At 41.5% G+C, this 21,054-nt stretch overlaps 1 protein-coding gene across 3 annotated transcripts in view; it reads right to left on the bottom strand.

Annotated features, from left to right (window-relative positions):
* si:cabz01101003.1 (ubiquitin carboxyl-terminal hydrolase CYLD) overlaps positions 1–21,054 on the bottom strand; it is an 82,279-nt gene that overhangs the window by 12,175 nt on the left and 49,050 nt on the right. For 2 of the 3 annotated variants that reach the window (XM_039745899.1, XM_039745917.1), the window contains 6 exons: positions 20,548–20,611; positions 19,089–19,221; positions 13,640–13,748; positions 10,979–11,097; positions 5,245–5,464; positions 828–1,264 (listed from right to left, as the gene is read on the bottom strand). In XM_039745899.1, the coding sequence (XP_039601833.1) occupies positions 1,080–1,264; positions 5,245–5,464; positions 10,979–11,097; positions 13,640–13,748; positions 19,089–19,221; positions 20,548–20,611 (830 nt within the window). In that variant the 3' untranslated portion in view covers positions 828–1,079. Of the gene's footprint in view, positions 1–827; positions 1,265–5,244; positions 5,465–10,978; positions 11,098–13,639; positions 13,749–19,088; positions 19,222–20,547; positions 20,612–21,054 lie in introns of those variants that run through there. The other variant, XM_039745908.1, reaches the window with a different exon arrangement.

The raw sequence follows: 21,054 nt of genomic DNA, 5'->3' as shown, positions 1-21,054 counted from the left end.
TTAGTGACTGTGTGACGACCTTCCGGCTTAGCCTCGCTCAACCCTTTCTGTGACAGCCTGTATGAAGGATTAGCAGATACAATAAGTTCAGCCACAGTCTCTGCACTTTTTCTTTTTTCCATTCTGCCATGATACATAAAACAAACGTTTTTTTCTTATGGCTGTGAGCTCCACAGCACACATGTTCCTACTCCTCGTCGCTGCCTTTTTATGCTTTGTACTTGTGTATGAACATTCATTGGTTGTCCGCTCTCATCTACATCGAGCGTAGCCCTACAACTAAAGACAAAATCAAACTTGCTTGAGTCCATCAGAGGGAGTTGGACTCATTGGACTGAGTCGCTTCATGGGAGTGCAACGCCGCCTGCCTCTGACTTGCTAAGACAATAAATGAAGGTTATGACTAAAAAGCGCTGGAACGGTCGTCAGATGTGACACAAGTGTAAGAGAATGCAAGACCCCAAAATGAACACTCGTCATGCATCATGAAATGTTATAATAAGCCCTTACATTTAATCTGCCACATGTGAACATGCCAAGGAGTCACCAATGAAAATGATTTGTGAAAGTGTACCACCACCGTCCAGTCCTACCCTGGTCAGCAAGGCCCCCTGGTAAACTGATTTCTTACAAAATGTTGTACCGCTTTTTTTTTTAATAGCCATTTTATGGGTTCACGCAGGTTGGCTTGTTACCCCCTCAAAACCAGTAGGTGCCCTTCTTGACGCCAATCTTCTTTAGTCGTCCTTTGCGATATGCGCTGTTTGTACATTGCAACCTGTAGAAAGTGCATCACTTGACACCGTAAGAGAAATAAGTCACTTGGGTATTAGTAAAGCAAACATTTTAATAAGAAAATATAAAAGGCAGCTGGCCAGCAGCATTTACGAGTGAATAGTATATAATAAGCATCGTTATATACAAGAGGCTTCAAAAATGATAACCACCCCTGACTGACGTGTAGAACAAATACACATAAATAATTAAATAAGTCAAATCCAGACAGCAATATGAACGAGTAATAATATTCACACACTGACTTGGCTTTGTGTTTCCTTGCGCCCGGCGCTGTCCCTGGCTCATTTATACAGGCTTAAACTTGGACTCTGGTAGAAGCACATGTAGGCATCGCACAGCAGGCGCCTGGCACTCCCCTGGATGCTCTTATGGTCGAGTTCTTGAAGTTCTGCTGAGGACATCTGCAAGTAGGGTGCTACCTCAGGACAGGGAGACACACATGGGATATTGAAGCCATTCTGGCCACCTGAAGAGAGGCAAACAAAGAATATCCAAAACATTATTTATACATCAAGGGAAAATAATAAAAAGCTTTCTACTAGATGATTATTTCTACTGTCGATGGATTACACAACAATATTCTGTGACAGCTGACCGTACATTTCCAGTTTTTGTTTAGTTAGTTCAGTATTAGGATAAACACTCGCCAAGGGGCCTCCTTTTTTTCTCAAAACAGCATGGATTGTACCAGATGTTGGAAACATTCCCGTGAGGTTCTGCTCCACGTTGACTTGATTGAATCTCTGCAGATCTGTCAGCTGCACATTCATGCTGTGAATCTCCTGTTGAATTCAGAGCTGGTGACTGGGAAGGCCGCTGAAGAACTCTGAACTCCAGTATCTGAGATAACTTCTGCTCTGAGACACGGTGCATCGCCACACTGGAAGTACCAACTTCTGCTCTGTGACATGGTGCATCACCACACTGGAATTAGCCATTAGAAGATGAGTAAATCGTGGCCATGAAGGGATGCACATGGTCAGCAACAAAACTAATTTATTGGTATGAACAGGCCCACATTTGCCAAGAAAACATTCATCACACTACCACACCACCACCACCAGCCTGGGCTGCTGGCACAAGGCAGATTTTGTGCATCGATTCATGCTGTTGGCACCAAATTCTGACCCTACCATACTGTATGTATACATTTACAGAAATTGGGCTACATTCTTCCAGCCTGTCCAGTTTTGGGGAGCCTGTGCCCACTGCAGCCTCAGCTTTCTGTTCTTTGCTGACAGAAATGGAACCCAGCATGATCTGCTGTTGTAGCCCATCACCACAAGGTTTGAAGTGCTGTACATTCTGAGATGCTCTTCTGTTCACCAGAGTGGTCGTAGCCTTTCTGTCAGTTCGAGCCAGTCTGGTCTGGTCGTTCTTCTCTGAACTCTTTCATCAACTTGGCGTTTCCATCAGCAGAACTGGCACACGCTGGATGTTTGTTGCTTTTCCACACAGTTCTGAGTAAACTCTAGAGATTGGTATACGTGAAAATTCCAAGAGACCAGCAGTTACAGAAAAACTCAAAGCAGCCCGTCTGGCACCCACACTCGTGCTATGGTCAGAATCTCTGAGATCACATTCTGGTGTTTGATATGAACATTAACTGATGGTCCTGATCTGTATCTGCTGATTTTATACACCGTGCTGCAGCTACACGATTGGCCGATTAGATAACTGCATGGATAAGCAGGTGACGGGTGTTCCAAATAATTGGCTCAGTGACTGCGTTTCAAATCCGTTTTTAACTGAGATGGTCATTTGGCACATTAATAAATAGCACAGGATTCCTCCCAAAGATAGACAGATATATATGTGTGTTTGTGTGTGTGTGTGTGTGTGTGTGAAGTTAACAGGCAACTCTAAATCGTCCCCATGCAGGAATGTAATCCCCTCTAATGTCTTGTACTCTGCCCAGAGTTGGCTCCTGCCTTGTGCGTAGTGTAGCTGTGACAGGCCTCTGTACTGGATTAAGCAGGACAAGTAATGGATGGACAAAATTCCGGCAACAGTGACCCAGATTAAACAAATTTTCACAATGGATGGACATATATTTTATATTCTGTTATAATTGATTGCAGTATCACTTGCAGTGGCTTCCCAAATGACTGCACTTACTGCTTCTTTCTTCATTCTTGACTGCACATCACCAACGGTTTGCACCAATTTCTTTGACTGGCTTCAGTCTTACGCAATCTGTGGGGTTTACTTGACTCGTGTGAAGGTTTTGAACCCCTGGATGGTTTCCCCATGAGCTCTTGAGGACAGAACGAGTTCCCTTAGTTTAGCGGTTCCCAAATTGTGGTATGTACAGGGTGAGCCAAAAAGAAGTACCACATTTCAAACGTTTATTCTACAAAGACACTACAAGATAAAATAAATTTCATTACGACACAAGAAAGTGTATACAAAATAGATTTGTTTTACTGTGCTTTAAAAATTATGTCTTCAAGCTGCTGGCCATCATTAGCGATACACTCTTCGAGATGATTTCTGAACGCTCGCATGTCTTGTTCGGCCATTTCAAGGGGAATAGCGGAAAATTTTATGATAAATAGTGTCCTTAAGGGCTTCAAGGTTTTGAGGTTGGTGTGTGTATACCTTTGGCTTGAAATAATCCCACCAGAAGAAATCCCACGGGGCGAGATCAGGCGAATGTGAAGGCCACCCAACATCATCTTCCCTGGAAACATCTCCTGGAAAACTTGCATGGATCTCCGTGCCATATGAGGTATTGCTCCATCCTGTTCAAACCAGGCATCCACCACATCCATTTCTTCCAGTTGGGGCCGCAAAAAGTTCTCTAGCATTTCAATGTAATGTTCTAAAGTGACAGTGACCACTGCTCACCCCTCCTCAAAAAAGTAAAGGCCTACAATGGCAAATTCTGCAACGGAACACCAAACTGTAACGCGCTCATTGTGCGCCAATAGCGAAAGTTTTGCTTATTTACACAAACATTCAAATAGAAATGTGTGTCGTCGCTGCACAGAATGATGGCATCTCAATGAATGGTTTGCAGAATGTTCACGTACAACCCTCTACAGCTCTCCCAGTCTCCCTCACCGAGTTCCTGCGCCACCATCATTTTGGATGGATGGAAATTAAGGTCCTCGTGCAAAATCCTCCTCAAACACGTACTATTAATGCCTAAGGCAGAACGCACTGAACGTCCAGGAGACTGCAAAATTGATTCCCTTACATACAGCTTGGATGTTTTCAGGTGTTCGTACAGTCCGAGGAGATTTTTCTGCTCAATTTTGTAACCATCTATCTACATTTAGCCACCCACTGAAGAATTGTTTTCCGGTTTGGGACGTCACTGTTGGGAGGAACACTGATGATGGTCGAATGAAAACTACAAAGGATTGCCTATCAGAGGAGCCAACCCAACTCGGCTGCCTCAACCTCTCGCAATGAGCTTGAGAAATGTGGTGCTTCATTTTGGCTCACCCTGTATATCCGCAGGGGTATGCAAAACAACTACATTTAATGGTGAATTTCACAGAATGGTATCCATTCTCTCTGTTCAGTCACAATCTGTCATGTGTCGACTGCTCTGTACACTCCCCCTTTAGTGTGTGTAACTTGTAAACACTTATGTCACATGTTCTGATGAGGAAACATAGCGCGACTGCTTAATTATCTGCAGGCGTAAGAAACATTTGGTAAACTAGTATTGTTAAATCTTCTCCAGGATGAAGCTACCTAGTTTAATCAACAAAAAATATTAGACAGAGACAGAATGGATAAGTCAGCTACAGGCTAAATATTCTAGACAAGCTGCCTGCAGCAAGCCCAATGCAGCAGCTGAAACATTCAGTTCGTCTGAGACGAAGGAGAGCTTCCCACTGGCCTGTGTCGACATTTCACAGCAACAAAGAAGAGATCTAATGCAAAACAGCCTGTGGCTAAGAGGTGTAAAATATGATGACAGGTTTTTTCTGCCTTATGGTGGCCTATTTTTACTTGCATGGGCAGCTCTTTGGACCTCATATTGAGAGTTCACAGCGTCAGCTTCAAAATGCAAATTCCACACTTGGAATCAACTGCAGATTTCTACCTGCTAACAGTTAATGAAATAATGAGGGACCTGCTCACACCTGGCTATCGAACAGCTTGTCAGTCAATTGTCCAAATGAAAATGGGAGCACCATGTATAAAACGTGGCTCATATGATTTCTGTTAAACCTTTTGAATTAATTCTAAAAAGCGAACAGATCAATCATGTAATTATATCTTCATTTTAAATCCATTGTGGTGGCATATAGAGCCAAAATTTATAAAAAGAAATTGTGTCACTGTCAAATACCTATGGACCTAACTGCATGTTAGAAACATTGTGCAGAAATTGATTTATTTTTACTTTCTGTCCTTCAGTGCTGTTTGAATAGCAGTGATGCTGCAGCAGAGCAGTCTAACAGTAATAAAGAGGGGGGGTCTTACCTTCACGATCTGCCATACTGTCAAAGAACAGCCAATCCATGTCCTCAGGTCCATGCTTGACAAAACTGACATAGTGACTGGTCTCGATGCACAGCACAGCATAAAGGTCTAAGGTCTGCCGTGGAAAGAGCCGCAGCTCCATCTCTTCTTCAGGCAGCAGTCTCTCTGGAATCTGCAGAGGCTCCGGCCTGTGAGAATGCCGCTGTCTATGCCTGTGAACCTGCAGAGAGATATGAAACAATACTCAGCTTTCAAGACTAGAGAAGAAGAAAAGGAGAAAAAGTGAATTCTCATAGGAACACAATTCATGCCAAACCGAGTGGCTGGGCTGAGAATTCTTCAGTTCATTTATACAATAATGGATAACAGTTACTGAGTGAGTGGATGTGGGTGGGTGGGAATTAATGCCCTACATAGGAGAGACACTGCATCCTGATGATGACGATGATGAACTAGGTAAGTGGACACTTTAAATACATGGACAGAGAGCGTGTTCTTAGTTTTCATCCTTCATATGAAATATGTGTGTTGTAAGTTATATGGAGGCTAGTGAGAGTTCATGCATGAATGTGCCAAGGGACTCTCTAGTACTTCTTCCAAGGTTAGTTCCTATCTTGAGCCAGGTGCTGCTGGGAATGTCTCAGGCTCCATGTATGTATTTTACAGAAAAAAAGCAGATTTCCCTTTGGTGTAGATTTTAAATCATTAAGAAAGTAGAATAAATAAAATCTCAGCTTGTATATTTAGCCCAGAGGGGCAGAGGCACACACAATGAAGAGTCCCACCTTCCACTGTGTTGTGTGTGCTGTAAAGTAACAGCCAGAGTTGACAGATAATGTTCCACATCCTTGCTACCCTTAGTTATTTTTTAAATGCTAAGCTTGTAGACAGTGTTGGTGCTTGGTTATTTTGCACCCTAGGCCAAGCTTATTAGTGCGCCAAGACTGACTGTTCGGTAGCTGACCTGTGCAGCTGGCTTTGTAATGGGCTAGAATTCAGTATCTATATATATAATTCACTAAGGCAAGACACCCATGGAAAGCACGCTGGAAGGGGCGTGGATTCACTAAGCCGCCGACAAGTGAGACGCCTATGGCGCATGCAGGAAGGAGCCACGCCCACCAACTCCAAGACCATTGGATACGACGACAACTCGCACAGCCATGCCCACCAACTTGGACACGACGACACAGAAAAAATGCCACCATTTATATTCGTTTAGAGGCATGTTTCTCGCGGAGGTGAATTGCCATATGCAGCGTGTAAAACGGTTTGCGAGGGGTATCCCATGGGATCCTTAAAATATTCCTTTACAACTGAGGTTAAAACACAATTAAGTAAGCAGTCTTTAAAAACCGAGTTTTCAGTTACACGCGCGACCGCGTGCACCATAGCAAACTGTTTTACGCGCTACATACAGCAATTCGCTTCCAGAACAAACATGCGTCTTCTTAGATGCTCCTGCACTTTGTAAACAACCCCCTCCCACCTCGCTACTACCGTGGTCGGGTGTCTTGGTGGATTATATATAGAAAGGCAGCCAAAACCGCACAGAGCAATGAAAAGTCTACGCGAGTCACAGGTGCATTTGGACTGTGTTAAGACGACAACGACTCAAGTGACGAGTTGGAGGTGGGCACATGAGCAGGCAGTGCATACTGAACGAGAAGTCAGCACACTAGCATGACAGGGGGAGTGGAATGGACGTCCTTCTCCTCTCCTTCCGTTCCGCGCCATATGCAGCGTGTAAAACGGTTTGCGAGGAGTATCCCATGGGATCCTTAAAACATTCCTTTACAACTGAGGTTAAAACACAATGAAGTGAGCAGTCATTAAAAAACAAGTTTTTGGTTACGACGCACGACCGTGTGCACCATAGCAAACTGTTTTACACGCTACATACAGCAATTTGCATCCGCGACAAACATGCGTCTTCTTAGATGCTCCTGCACTTTGTACACACCCACCTCGCTACCTGTGCCTCTGTTTCATTACCATCTCACCTGCTTCACCAATGCAGGCCCTGCAACAGTCGAGACGCTCTCTCAGCAGCTGACCTTCTCTGTGCCTGACCGGTTCACACAGAGGCACCACACGACGCAGCAGGACTATCTAAGAAGAGGCATGTTTGTCACGGTTGTAAATTGCTGTATGCGGCGTGTAAAACAGTTTGTTTGTCATGGATGTGAATCGTTGTATGCAGCGTGTAAAACAGTTTCCGAGGGGTTTCCCATGGTCTTAGACTCGGTGGCTGGGTCTCTGTCAGTTGCTCTTGCGACCGGGCACATGACCAGGCAGTGTGTATGCTTCGAGTGCGAGGGTGGACGCGACAGGACCATCTAAGAAAAATCATGTCGCGGCTGTGAATCGCTGTATGCAGTGTGTAAAACAGTTTGTTTGTCGCAAATGTGAATCGCTGTATGAGGCGTGTAGAGCAGTTTGCGAGGGGTATCTCATGGTCTTACAGTTGGTGGGTGAGTCTCTGTTAGTTGCTCTTGCGAGCGGGCACATGACCAGGCAGTGTGTGTGCTTCGAGAGCGTGGGTGGACGTGACAGCACCATCTAAGAAGATTCATATTTGTTGCGGATGTGAATCGCTGTATGCAGCGTGTAAAACAATTTGTCGTGAATGTGAATCGCTGTATGCAATGTGTAAAACACTGTATTGTATGTTGCCCTCTCCAGAGTTATATCTTTTCATTCATCTACAGTCGTATACACAATGAAGTAAGCAGTCTTTAAAAACCGAGTTTTCAGTTACGACGCACGACCGCGTGCACCATCGCAAACTGTTTTACATGCTACATACAGCAATTCGCATCCGCGACAAACATGCATCTTCTTAGATGCTCCTGCACTTTGTACACACACCCCCTCCCACCTCGCTACTACCGTGGTCGGGTGTCTTGGTTGATTATATATAGAAAGGCAGCCAAATCCACAATGAAAAGTCTATGTGAGTCACAGGGGCATCTGGACTGTACAAAGACGACAACGACTTGAGTGACGAGTTGGAGATGGGCACATGAGCAGGCAGTGCATACTGGACAAGAAATCAGCAGACTAGCATGACAGAGGGAGCGGAAAGGATGTCCTTCTCTTCTCCTCCCGTACCACCTGCCGCGCCTGAGCGCCACACGGACGATTGTGTGTTGGTTCGTTCCGTGCATTGTTACAATGTTGCTTTTCTTGCTGATTTATTACATTACCGATTTTTCAAATGTTAATTTTCTCCCTGTGCTTAAAAATCATTAAAAAACCGGCCTGATTACGTGGCGTATGGTACGCCGCGGGTTGGCTAGTTTTAAAGAAAAGGCAAAATTTCCGGAAACTTCTGCTGCAGGTTATTGTTGATGGCTATCTATAGGACATAAATATTTACCTGTCTTGCAAAAGAGTTACCTGCTTTGAATAGTCAGACTGCTTTGATTTAGTATCTCATCCACACACAATGTGAAAGTGGGGTGAAATGACACCTTTTATTGGCCAACTAAATAGATTACAAATGCAGGCTTGCCTGATGAAGGGGCCTTAGCTGCCTCGAAAGCTTGCATTTGTAATCTATTTAGTACTAATCTATGGCTAACATGGCACAACACTCTACTACTACACACAATGTGATGTTACACAACTGCCAGCTTCCTTGGAAAATTAACAAGTTCTGAGGAGATTGGTTTCTAATCAGGTACTTTTTGATGGCTGACAACAATACTATTGTTGAACCAAAGTACAGTAAATGTGTTTACACTATTTGTTCTGCAGAGGAAATTGGCATGCACCATTGTTTAACTGAGCGTCATGTTGATCTATGTAGAGATTGAAGCATTTATATATTTCTGGGTAAATGAGAATAAAGAAGAATAGAGAAGTATGGAAGTATGCTTTTTCACCACATTGCTGTGGCTACACCCTGTAGCAACAGTGGCTTGCACCTGGCTCATGTTCCCCTGGGCCTGAGGTCAGTAACGGGTTTTTCCCTCTCTTATGATCTGCGCCTTAGGCAAATGCCTAATTCGTCTTAATGCTGGCGCTGGCCCTGCTTGTAGGTGCAACCTAAACATACGCATGATGTCCTAACTGGTGACTCTAAGTTGCCCCAGTGTATTCGACTGCATTCTGCCCTGTACACACCAGCAACCAATCCAGGGTTGGTTCTTTCCTTCCTTGTTCCCAGGGTAGCTGGGATAGGCATTGGGATCACATGCCCTGAACTGAACAAGTAAGTTAGCTAATGGAAGGATGGAGATCAGGGACATGTTGGATTGTTTGGCAGCTCACAATCAGCACAAACCTTAGACTTGTACCACTGGACGGTAAGCCGATGTTCTGCATTACTGCACATGATTCAAAGCACCCTTGACATAAAAGTGCAGTATGACCATGTCTTTAGATTAATTCAACTCACAAGTGCATAAAAAATAATTAAAAACTCGAGGATTATCCAATCGAATTTTGACAAACGTGACGCAAGCACACAGGAACTTACTATTGAAAAATGCTCTCCACCTTACTGCTCGGTCATGGATCCCATTTTTCCTTTAGTTCTTTTGAATGGTGGTCCCATGGAATGGTGGCTGTTTAAGAGATTTTGGCAGGGCAGACACAACTCGAAAATCTACCTACAGGCCCAAACTTTCTCCATGCGGGTAATTTGTCACTGATGGCAGTTCTGTGGCTTTGCAACCCCTTTCAGACGGTTAGTAATCAATAGCTTTTCAGGAAATGGCATTACCATGATGCACTGTTAGAGCCAGTGTTCTGATGGTAAAGGCCAAGTGTAGGCAGATTCATGCTGGGATGTGTTTGCCTAACTCAGGTGAGATGGTTAAACAAAAACTTCAAACACAAGATCAAAATGATCCTTTAAATTGGTAGTAGTACTAGTAGGAACTGCTATAACTGTTGAATATGCATCAAGGAGCGCTGTGCTCAAGACTGTATAACATTCTGGTGAGACCATACCTGGAGTATCGTCTGCACTTCTGGTCACCACACCATAAAAAAGGCACAGCCGCAGTAGAAGCTGCGCAGAGAAAGGCAACCAGTGCACCACTGGGGTAAAGAATATGTTTGAAACTGACAGGCTAAGAGAATTAAATGTCTTTAGTCTGGAGTAGCAGCAAAACTCCTTGTGTTAAAGTGTAACCACATACTTGAGAACACTGGTAGAAGTTAAGAAGAAGTGCACACCAGAAAGCTCTTCTTCACAGAAATCTTCCTGGCAATCAGGAACATAGGGCAATGTCATATATCTGGAGCACAAACTCGTAACAACATAAAAAGTACCTGGATGAGTTATGGGGTCTCTTTTCATTATGGTCATATGTTCTGAGGTCCTCAAAACTGCACATCAGAAAGGTGTGTAAATTACGCTAATTGGTGACTGTATATTAGTTTGGATGTGAGCCTGAATGAGCCCTGGGTGAGCTTTTGCCCTGCTCAGGTGGGTCCCTGCCTTCTTCCCAAAACTGCTGATACAGGCTCTGCACCCTGACCTCTGAAATTGGAAAAAGCAGGTAAACCAGATAGATGGATGGACTGACTGACCCATGAAAAGAATGGACCCATTTCCCTGTACAAAATATGCACAGCACTGTACATGTGGAGAATTATTACCAACTGTCTTATTTTTATGCATGATTCTTACAGAATCAGAATTTTCATGGCCTAAATCTGTTATCTTCAGTGTGAGTCTGAGTCTTTACTTCTGTCTTTGTTTCAGGGTCATACTCACCTGTTGGCTGCAGGTGGTGCAAAACTGCTTGATCTTTCCAGGGTTGATATCTTGCTCTTCATAGCATTTGCTGCACTCCACCACTGCCAACCTCTGGCAAATACTACACTCTCGTGGTGCTGAAAGGGACAAAGCACAGTGCAAAGAGACATTAGGTAATGCGGTGGGCTTGGGACAGCAGGGTGCTTGCTGCTTGTGCTGATCGACACATTTACAACACAAAAGACGCTGATGGAGAGGTGTGAAGGAATTTAAGGTGGGCCGGGATTATGAGTTTTTTCGTAGCCTTCGGTAATTCTAGTGTTAAGTAGGCTGATGACAGCAACTTCCTGGACCTGAATAACAATCATGACATGGCTTACTGAGGAGAGTTTTGCCTTCAGACACAGTGGTGCCAAAATGACATACTCTCCCTTTTAAGGTCAGATAAATCAAGGAGCTGGTCATACTCTGCAGGGAGCAGGGGGCACACTATACTCCCATCTACAGAGGAGGGGATGCAGTGCAGAGGGTCTGCACCTTCACATTTCTTCAAATCACAATCAATGGAACCCTTAAATGGGCACAATGCTTCTCAGCTATTGCTAAGAAGGTCTTTACCTAAGAAGATTTCTAAGGAAGGACTGGATGCCTCTATTTAAGGTCACCAACTTCAACAGGTGCACAGTGGAGCCCATCCTGATTGGCTGTACAACATTCTTAGAATATCCCTGGCATGCAGTTCAGGACATCCTGCACAGTGCTGTGTAAAAGCAAGTATACCTCATGTAATGTCTTTTTTCTCTTGTTTAACGTATCTGGATTATAATAAGATTTAATCTTCATTTAAACAGTACCTTTGGAGCAAGATTATGTAGTTGAAGAAAAAATGAAAATATGACTTTGTAATAATTTATTCATTATACCATTTCTTTATGTGGAAAAAGTAAGTCCACTCTTGGCTCTAACAGCTGGTATTGCCCCCTCAAGCTGACATTTCCTATAACTGTCTAGTAGTCCTGGACATCGACTGGGATAAAGTTTCCCCCCCCACCCCCAATCCTCCATATAGAATTCTTGCAGATGGAGATATTTGAGGGGTATCTTATGTGCACTTCCCATTTCAGATCTCCCCAAGGTATCTATCTCACTGGGGATTCAGATCTGGGCTTTGAATTGACCATTCAAGAACTCTCTATTTCTCTGTTTTCAGCCATTCATCAATGAGGTTACTGGTATGTTTAGTGCGACTGTCACGTTGCAAGCTCCACTATCAGTTGAGCCTCAATCCTCAGGAACAATTAAAAAATTATACTGGATTTTATGATAGTGAGATGCCCAGGACTTGATGCAGCAAAGCAGCCCCAAACTATAAAATTTCAACCACCATGGTTTACAGTTAGTGTTAGGTTTTTCTGGTCACCATGATGCAATTCTGTTGTGTTGTTCTAGAGATTTCTTTCAGAATCTCGAATTTTAGTCTCAATCTGAATTTGCTGGGCGGCCAGGCCTGAATAGGTTAGCAGCTGTTTGATATCTTCTCTATTTGCAGACGATATTCCAGAAATTGTGAATAGTTGATTTCCAAGTGTTTGGATACCTTTTTAAATCCCTTCTAAGGGTCACAGGCATCTATAACCTTTCTGAAGTCCTAAGGGAGCTCTTTCAATCTAGTCATGGTGATAACACACACTTCAACAACAAAGAGCCAACCAAAGTAAATACCTTGAGCTTTACATCTGACAGGTTCCTGGCGATATCCTCTATAATGATGTTCTAATCCAGCATTTCCCAACCCAACTCCGGCTGAAACCCACAACGCTTTGACGGTTATACTCGATTTACAGCGCCAGCATCACAGGTGGATTGCAGCCAATCCTGGCTGACTTCCCCAACTCCAGCTCTGACAATTGGGCTCGATTCATCTAACACTCCAGTGATTGCGTGGGAACCCTGTAAAGTTTTAAAATCCCCTTAGGGACAAATGAAATATAGCTAATCTAATCATTTTTTTTATCTTCAACTACTTTTGTATTGTGTTCCTGAGGTGGCCACGATCAATTGGCCATCTAGCTCTGTGAAGAGGATTACTTGTATTCTGACTTTTCTGTTGTATTTATCCCATTTTTGACAACCAACCTGGAAGGGGTTCTCTCTCTGAATTGCCTTTGTCAAGATTTCTTCCATTTATTTCCCTATAAAGGTCTTTTTTTGGATGTTTCTCCTGGGAGGCTGTCAGAAAACGGCCATTTAAAGCCATTTAGACATTCCTTGTGTGATTTTGGACTATAAGAGAAATAAATTATTGTTGTTGTTTATCAGAGTGGTCAGTTCAGTTCTTTCCTATTTTTCATGTACTAATGGCATGACTTTTCCAACAGGTTGTCAAGACGTTCTGGACTTATTTTGTGATTGCATTGTTAACGTGACTGTTTGATGCTGTTTCAATGAACACAGGGGATCTGCCATACTGTACATATACTTGTGTTCCTTTGGCTTCTTTCCATATTAAATCACAAAAAGTAACATGCCTCGATATTTATCTAGCCAAACAATGCAACAAGTGAAGTACTGGTATGATGTTACCTTCAGGATAAAAAGCACTGGGCCTGTAAGGCCACCCTGACAAGACTCTGGATGTATGCAGAGTGAGAGAAACAGAAGGGCCCACTCATAACTTACTGTCATCCAGCAGGTCAGTGATGTCCAGGTGACTGGAAGGCAGGATGGCATTGAACATTTTGAAATCCTTTCCAAACCGTGGCATCTGTATGATTAAACATGATGGGGCCTGCAAAACAGCACAAGAGATGTTTTCCATTAAAGGAAATAACAAAATCTAGAGCTCTTAAATTTGTAAGGGTCTGCTGCATTTTACTCAGAATATTGTCATAAATATTTAATTCCTTTCAACTTATACAGAAGTGCCATTAACACATCAGAAACCACACACACACACACACACACACTTTACTGATGTGAAGAGAGGCCCCTTGCTTGTAGCACTAAAAAGTAGGTTGTGCTGCAGACTGGAAATTCAATATATGATGTCATGACATGACGTTAGCGTTGCAGCACATCGGAGCAAAGGTGAGGCAGATGAGCCACAACAGAGACAACCTCCACAACTGTTTGAAAGCTCTGCTATTACCTCGCAGCAGCAGATAGCTAGACTCCCAGGCAAGGTGATTCTGGTCACAATAACCTTCTCAGTGCCAGACGGATTACATATGAAACTTAGCACAAGTGCCAATTTACAGGAATACATAGAAGGTACAACAGGAGTTTGGTGGATTTACACTCCAAAGCATTTAAACAGAATGGATTTTTTAATTCAGTGGTATACATAATGAAAGGCCAAGGTACAAAAACATGGCTGTCTAAAGTTTAGGCAGGTAAATTGGTTGTGGTACATAAGGTCACAATTTCTTCAAGAAACATTCAAGCAACCCATGCCATCTTCTGATTTCTAGAAGAACTAATGAAGAAGCTTTACATGTAATATGGGAGACTCCGTTTTTGTTTAATGAACACACAGGTAGCCGTGTGACACACTTCACCAGGCCATCCACCCAGGTTCAGGTGCCTCTTCAAGACCCACTTCATCGCAAACCACCTTACGTTTCAACTCTCCAAGACTCTGCTCTCCTCCAGATATCTGCAGTTCGTTTTCATCTCATTGACCCTCGAATTATAGGGCCTTGATTTGTATGTAGCTTGTCATCTGCTCTCGGCACGGCTGTCCCAAACTTCTTGTATGATACCATTTTAGAGAAAGAGAGCAAGCTATCTCTAATCTATCCTTTTAATTCTTATAATTATAACTACCAATGTAACAATAAGCTGCATGGCAATAACCCATGGGAAAATTGAAAATTAAGGTTAAAGCTGTCTCACTTCCAGTGAAGACTACAAAATGACGTCAAAAATTCAGAATCAATGTCTCTATGATGGGACAGTGAGCCAGAATGTTAAAGGCCTGAATCACGACTTAAGGAGAAAGAAAGTATTCTCTCACCTAACAGGTTTAAACGCTAAAATAGTATTCTTACAGGAGACCCACTTACTAAGCAAGTATCGGTTCCAGCTGTAAAAGGACTTGACTGGCCAAATGTTCCATTCCAGCTTTACAAAGAAAACTAAGAGGTGTGGGAATTCTCATACATAGAACAGTTTCATTTGTAACATCAGATGTAGTATCGGATCCTGAAGGGAGATACATGATGGTCATGGGCAGCTTATTTAACTGTAAAATGATTTTGATAAATGTTTATGCACCCAATGTCGATGACAGTGAATTCATGCAAAATGTATTTTCATCCATTCCCAATGTGAACACTTATAAAATTATAATGGCTGGGGACTTTAATTGTGTTTTAAATCCTCTCTACGATAGGTCTCCTGTCACAGGGGGGATGGCATCTAACACTGCAAAGACAATCACATAGTTTGTAACTGATCTCAAACTATCAGACCCCTGGAGGTTTCTAAACCCAACCTCAAGAACATATTCTTTCTACTCACCAGTGCATCATTGCTACTCAAGAATTGATTATTTCTTTACAGATAATAATGTCTTGCCTACAATTAAATCTTGCAAGTACGACGCTATTGTTATTTCTGACCATGCCCCTCTGATCTTGGAGCTAAAATCATTATGCTCCACACACTCATCTCGCACATGGTGTCTTAACCCACTTCTATTAGCAGACGAGAACTGTACAGAATTTATATCGAAACAAATCACTTTCTTCCTAGAGACAACTACATCCTCAGAGATCTCTGCAGGAATAACTCTGGGAAACACTAAAGGCCTTTTTAAGAGGACAGATTATTTTATATCTTTCAACAGAAATAAATTAGAAACCAAGAAGGTATCAGAGCTAACCAGTGAAATTACTAGAACAGATAAAGAACATGCCAGGTGTCCAAGTATGGTTCTTCATAGGAAAAGGCAGGTTCTGCATTCAGAACTCAACCTCTTAACAACCAAAGAAACTGAACAACTCATTTTTAAATCAAGACATCATTACTATGAACATGGAGAGAAAGCTAATAAGCTCTTAGCTCAACAAATCCACAAGCAAGAAGTTCACAATGCAATCCCAGCAATCACCAACACGAACGGAGATAAAATCATTGACCATAAAAATATAATGCACACATTTAGAGACTACTATAAATCCTTATATTCTACTGAGTTTAAAGAAGACAACACACAATCTAATGCATTTCTGGATACATTGCAGATACCACAAATACACTTTTAGTGCGGAGGAACTCGATAAATATTGCCGCTATCAGAATTACTAGATGCTATAAAGTCACTTCAAAGCGGGAAAGCAGCAGGCCCTGATGGCTACCCTGTAGAATTTTATAAGAAATTCTCCACTCAGCTGGCTCCCCGCTTATTAGCAACATTTACAGAAGCCAGAGACAATCAAATTCTACCTCAAACTTTTCGCCAAGCATTAATCACCGTCTTTCCTAAACAAAATAAGGACTTATTACAATGTGCATCATATAGACCAATTTCACTTCTGAATAATGATGTTAAGATACTCTCAAAAATCCTAGCTAGAAGGATGGAGAAAGTGCTGCCTTCAGTAATATCACAAGATTAAACTGGATTTATTAAAGGCCGACACTTAGCTTCCAATCGCCTGTTTAACGTAATATATTCACCAGCAAAGTTAAACACCCCAGAGATATTATTATCATTGGATGCAAAAAAAGCATTTGACATGATTAAATGGAACTATCTTTTCACTACATTAAAGAAATTTAGGTTTGGACCGAATATTTGTGCATGGATCAGACTACTGTATACCAATCCAGAAGCTTCAGTTTATATCAACAACATTTGCTCAGACTACTTTAAACTAGAACGTGGTACCAGACAAGGATGCCCCTTGTCACCACTGCTTTTTGCAATCGCCATTGAACCACTGGCAGTTCACTGTCGAAATGCTTATGAGATAAAGGGGATTATCAGAGAAGGACTTGGAACAGACAATTTCTCTATATGCAGATGATATGGTACTGTATATATCAGACCCACAAAATACTGTGCCTGCAGTCTTAACAGCACTTACAGAATTTCAAAAGATCTCTGGTCTCAGAATTAATTTGAATAAAAGTGTACTCTTTCCAGTGAATTCTCATGCATACAATATTAGATTGGACACATTCCCTTTAATCATTGCAGATCAGTTTAAATACCTAGGGGTAAATATCACAAATAAACATAAAGCTTTTTATCAACAAAATTTTGCCGTCTGTATGGAAAAAATTAAGCAAGACTTGCATAGATGGTCAACCCTTCATCTCACTCTAGCTGGAAGAATTAACATTGTTAAGATGAATATCCTTCCTAAGCTTCTCTTTTTATTTCAAAACATTCCAATATACATCAATAAATAATTTTTAAGCAATTAGACTCACCCATAACCTCATTTATTTGGAACTCAAAACATCCATGTATCCAAAGAGCGACCCTACAAAGACCAAAGGCAGAAGGTGGCATGGCTCTACCTAACTTTCAGTTTTATTACTGGGCAGCAAACATGCAAGCTATAAAAACCTGGACACAAATAGATGAACACACACAGGTCTGGTCTGCAATAGAAATAAAATCCTGCAGTACTTCCTTATATTCCCTGCTTTGTGCCCCAATAAATGCAAGTTATCGGCAATATACTAATAACCCAATTGTGCTTCACTCACTCAGAATATGTAACCAATGTAGAAAGCATTTTAAGATGGAGAATCTTTTATCTGTGGCACCTCTGCATGAGAACCAACTTTTTCAACCCTCACAAACATAATATTTTAATATCTGGAAAATATTTGGGATTAAATTGCTTAGAGATCTTTATATAGACAACATCTTTGCATCCTATGAACAATTACACTCAAAATGTAACGTTCCAGCAACACATTTCTTTCACTATCTTCAAATTAGGAACTTTGTTAAAAAGAACCTGCCCGATTTTCCTCATCTCGCACCCTCCTCTATGCTGGAAAAAATATTGCTCATTTTCGAGGACTCAGACAGCATTTCTGCAATATATAAAACCATTTTTCAATCCCTCCCTTTCAAAGATCCAAGAGGAGACTGGGAAAAGGATCTCTCCCTCAACTACTCAGAAAAGGAGTGGAAGGTAGCAATGCAGAGAATTCACTTGAGCTCCATATGTGCAAAGCATACAATTATTCAACTCAAAATTATACATCGAGCACATCTGTCTCGCTTAAAACTGTCTAAAATGTTTCCAGGGCAGGATCCAACCTGCGAACGCTGCAATCAAGTCCCAGACTCACTGGGTCACATGTTTTGTGCCTGCACCAAATTAACATCATTCTGGACCAAAATCTTTAAATGCCTCTCAGACAGCCTTGGTGTCACAATCCCTCCTAACACATTAACAGCTGTGTTTAATGTTCTTCCAGATGGGCTTAAAGTGGAGAAGGACAAACCAACTGTGATTGCCTTTACTACACTATTGGCATGCAGACATATTTTGCTAAACTGGAAGAATCCTAGCTCTTCTCTTTTAAGTCAGTGGGTGACTGATGTTTTATATTATTTGAAATTGGAAAAAATCTAATTCTCAGTTAGAAGATCTGTGCAGAACTTTTTCAAAACCTGGCAGGATCTAATCAATAATATTTTAGTATAGTAATATAGTATAATAATATAGTAATATTTTTATTTAATTAAAATTTCAGACAGGGGGCTATTCACCTACCCATACTCTTCAATAAGCTTGCAACCACCATGTCACTACGCAGTACATGCACCATGTCTTAAATGCTGACGATGTTATCAGAGATGCAACAAAAACTAATGTAAGACATCGGCAAACTTACGAGGAATGCAAACACCTGAGAAGTGCTAAGATGACATTAAAAATATGCCGTCCCTGACACATACCACTTCTTTAACTCCTGGTTTTTGCTTTTCATTTCGTCATCTACACTTACAAATCGGGCCTATGAATCAGTTTTCACTAAGGTGGTCTTGTGAGCTGCACAAACTTTATAGACCAAATTTTGGGAGGACCCAAGATAATGTACATAGAAAAAAAACATAGCTCATTGGAAAAACAACTGATGATAAAGCACCCACCTCGCTGAACTTCAGTCTGGAATGGACAAAGGACCACTCCAGGAGCTGCTGGACGCTGGGGATTTGAACTCCAGTTTGTCTTTCAGGAAACAGTTGGTAAAAATAGCAGTCCTGGGGTTTCTGATTCCCCGACCTGTTGGGTAAAATATCAAAAATCAGCCACGTTCTAGCTGTTGCTTGTCAATGGTGTGACACTGATATTTGAAAAAAGCATTGAGAAGCGCATAAGCTCAGGCCTTTAAGGCATTAATGAGCACTTGCTGTCAAAGTCTTTTTGCAGAAGTCAATGACATAATGGCCTGCCAACAGTCAGCATTTAGAGTAAATTCTGCCCTACACTTTGTAAATTTTTCTTACTATGGTTATTCATGTTAAATATACTAAGGTTCAAATCCCACATTACTGGCTTTGAGCTTCAAAGTTGGGGACTTCAGCTGGAGATGTACAATAAACTGGTTAGGTGTTTCCCCTACTTTATGTTTATGTTCCTTCTTTGTTTAATTTATACTCTTAATTCCATATGCTTATTGTACTTTGTTATTTTTATTAATATTGTTCTGTTTATTTAGTAACTGTGTACTGTGCTTCCATGTTCTTTTACGTTTCTTGTGGGTTTAAACTGCAGATCCTTCAGTGGCTTCTCTGACGTTCAAAGGTTTCCGATTTATTGCTTTGTCATTCAGCTTTTCATTCCTGAATTATGGATTTGGACCATATGAGGTGGCATTTCATTTTCTGCATTCTTTTTTTGCCATGTTTGTTCTTTTTTTTGTTGAATATAAAATAAATCCTTCATTTATAAAGACTCCTTGCTGGACCAGTCTCTCTAGGCCGAGGTTTACAAAAAGGCACTTTAGGGATGTTTCTCCGAAAGACTGCAATATACAGTACATAACCAATACATTTTCTGGCGCACATCTTTGGAATCAAGTTTCTTTTGTGCCCTGTCATTGTCCCAAGTGGCTGTCGTGTCCTATAGCATTACAAAGTTAGATTGTTTGGTGTCCCCCTTTTTGGAAACATTTTGTCCCTTTTTTGGAACATTTACTCTCTTGCATCTAAACAATCTCTTAAAACAAGTATTGCAGCCAGTTGCAGGTTTATTTTTTTTTTTACTGCATATATATCTATACACACACAAACACATACATACATATATATACAGTATATGTATATATATATATATATATGTATATATATATATATATATATCTCTATATATATATATATATATAGAGAGAGAGAGAGAGAGAGAGATAGAAATAGAAATAGTACTGGAACTGGGTGGTAGTTTAAGACAGCCTCAGACAGCTTCAGGCTGGGGAGTAAACGACCATCGCTTTATGGTGTGCAGTGCATGTTCTATGATGTCATACCTGCAGTTCCAGCTACTCTGAACAGACAAAAATGTAAAAAGAGACGGGATCAGATTTACTACAGACATGAATCAAAAGCTCACCTAATTCTTAGCAACGGCTCAACTTTGAGAACCTGAAATAGCTTATTGAGGAACTCTTCAGGGTCTGTGGAATGGAAATGAAACAAATATGTTGATTAATACATTCTTCCATTTCTCAGACCCACTTAAGCTTATCATAGCAGCTTCTCGAGACACCAGCATTAAATGGGGCACACAATCTCCACTCTTTCAGTGATACATTTGCACATTTTGACTTCAGTGTAGGCAAATTCAATTGATTAACAGACTTAAGAGTACTGCAGATGAACACAAGAGGGGCACAAGCAGACACCCTAATGATGGGGTCCACCTGGTGTGATAATAACAACATTCTCAAATTGACTGAATTCAATTTAGAGTCATGGGAAGACAAAGTCTATCCAGCACCACTGGGTTTAAAAGCAGGAAACAAACCATCACTGTGCCCACTCACATACTCGGGGTCAATTCAGAATTTTCAATCAACCTGTGAATGACGTCATTGCAAATATGGTTGGAGAATATGCA

The sequence above is a fragment of the Polypterus senegalus genome, chromosome 1 (assembly GCF_016835505.1).
Source record: "Polypterus senegalus isolate Bchr_013 chromosome 1, ASM1683550v1, whole genome shotgun sequence".
Classification (NCBI taxonomy): domain Eukaryota; kingdom Metazoa; phylum Chordata; class Cladistia; order Polypteriformes; family Polypteridae; genus Polypterus; species Polypterus senegalus.
This window is presented reverse-complemented; position numbering and strand designations above follow the sequence as displayed.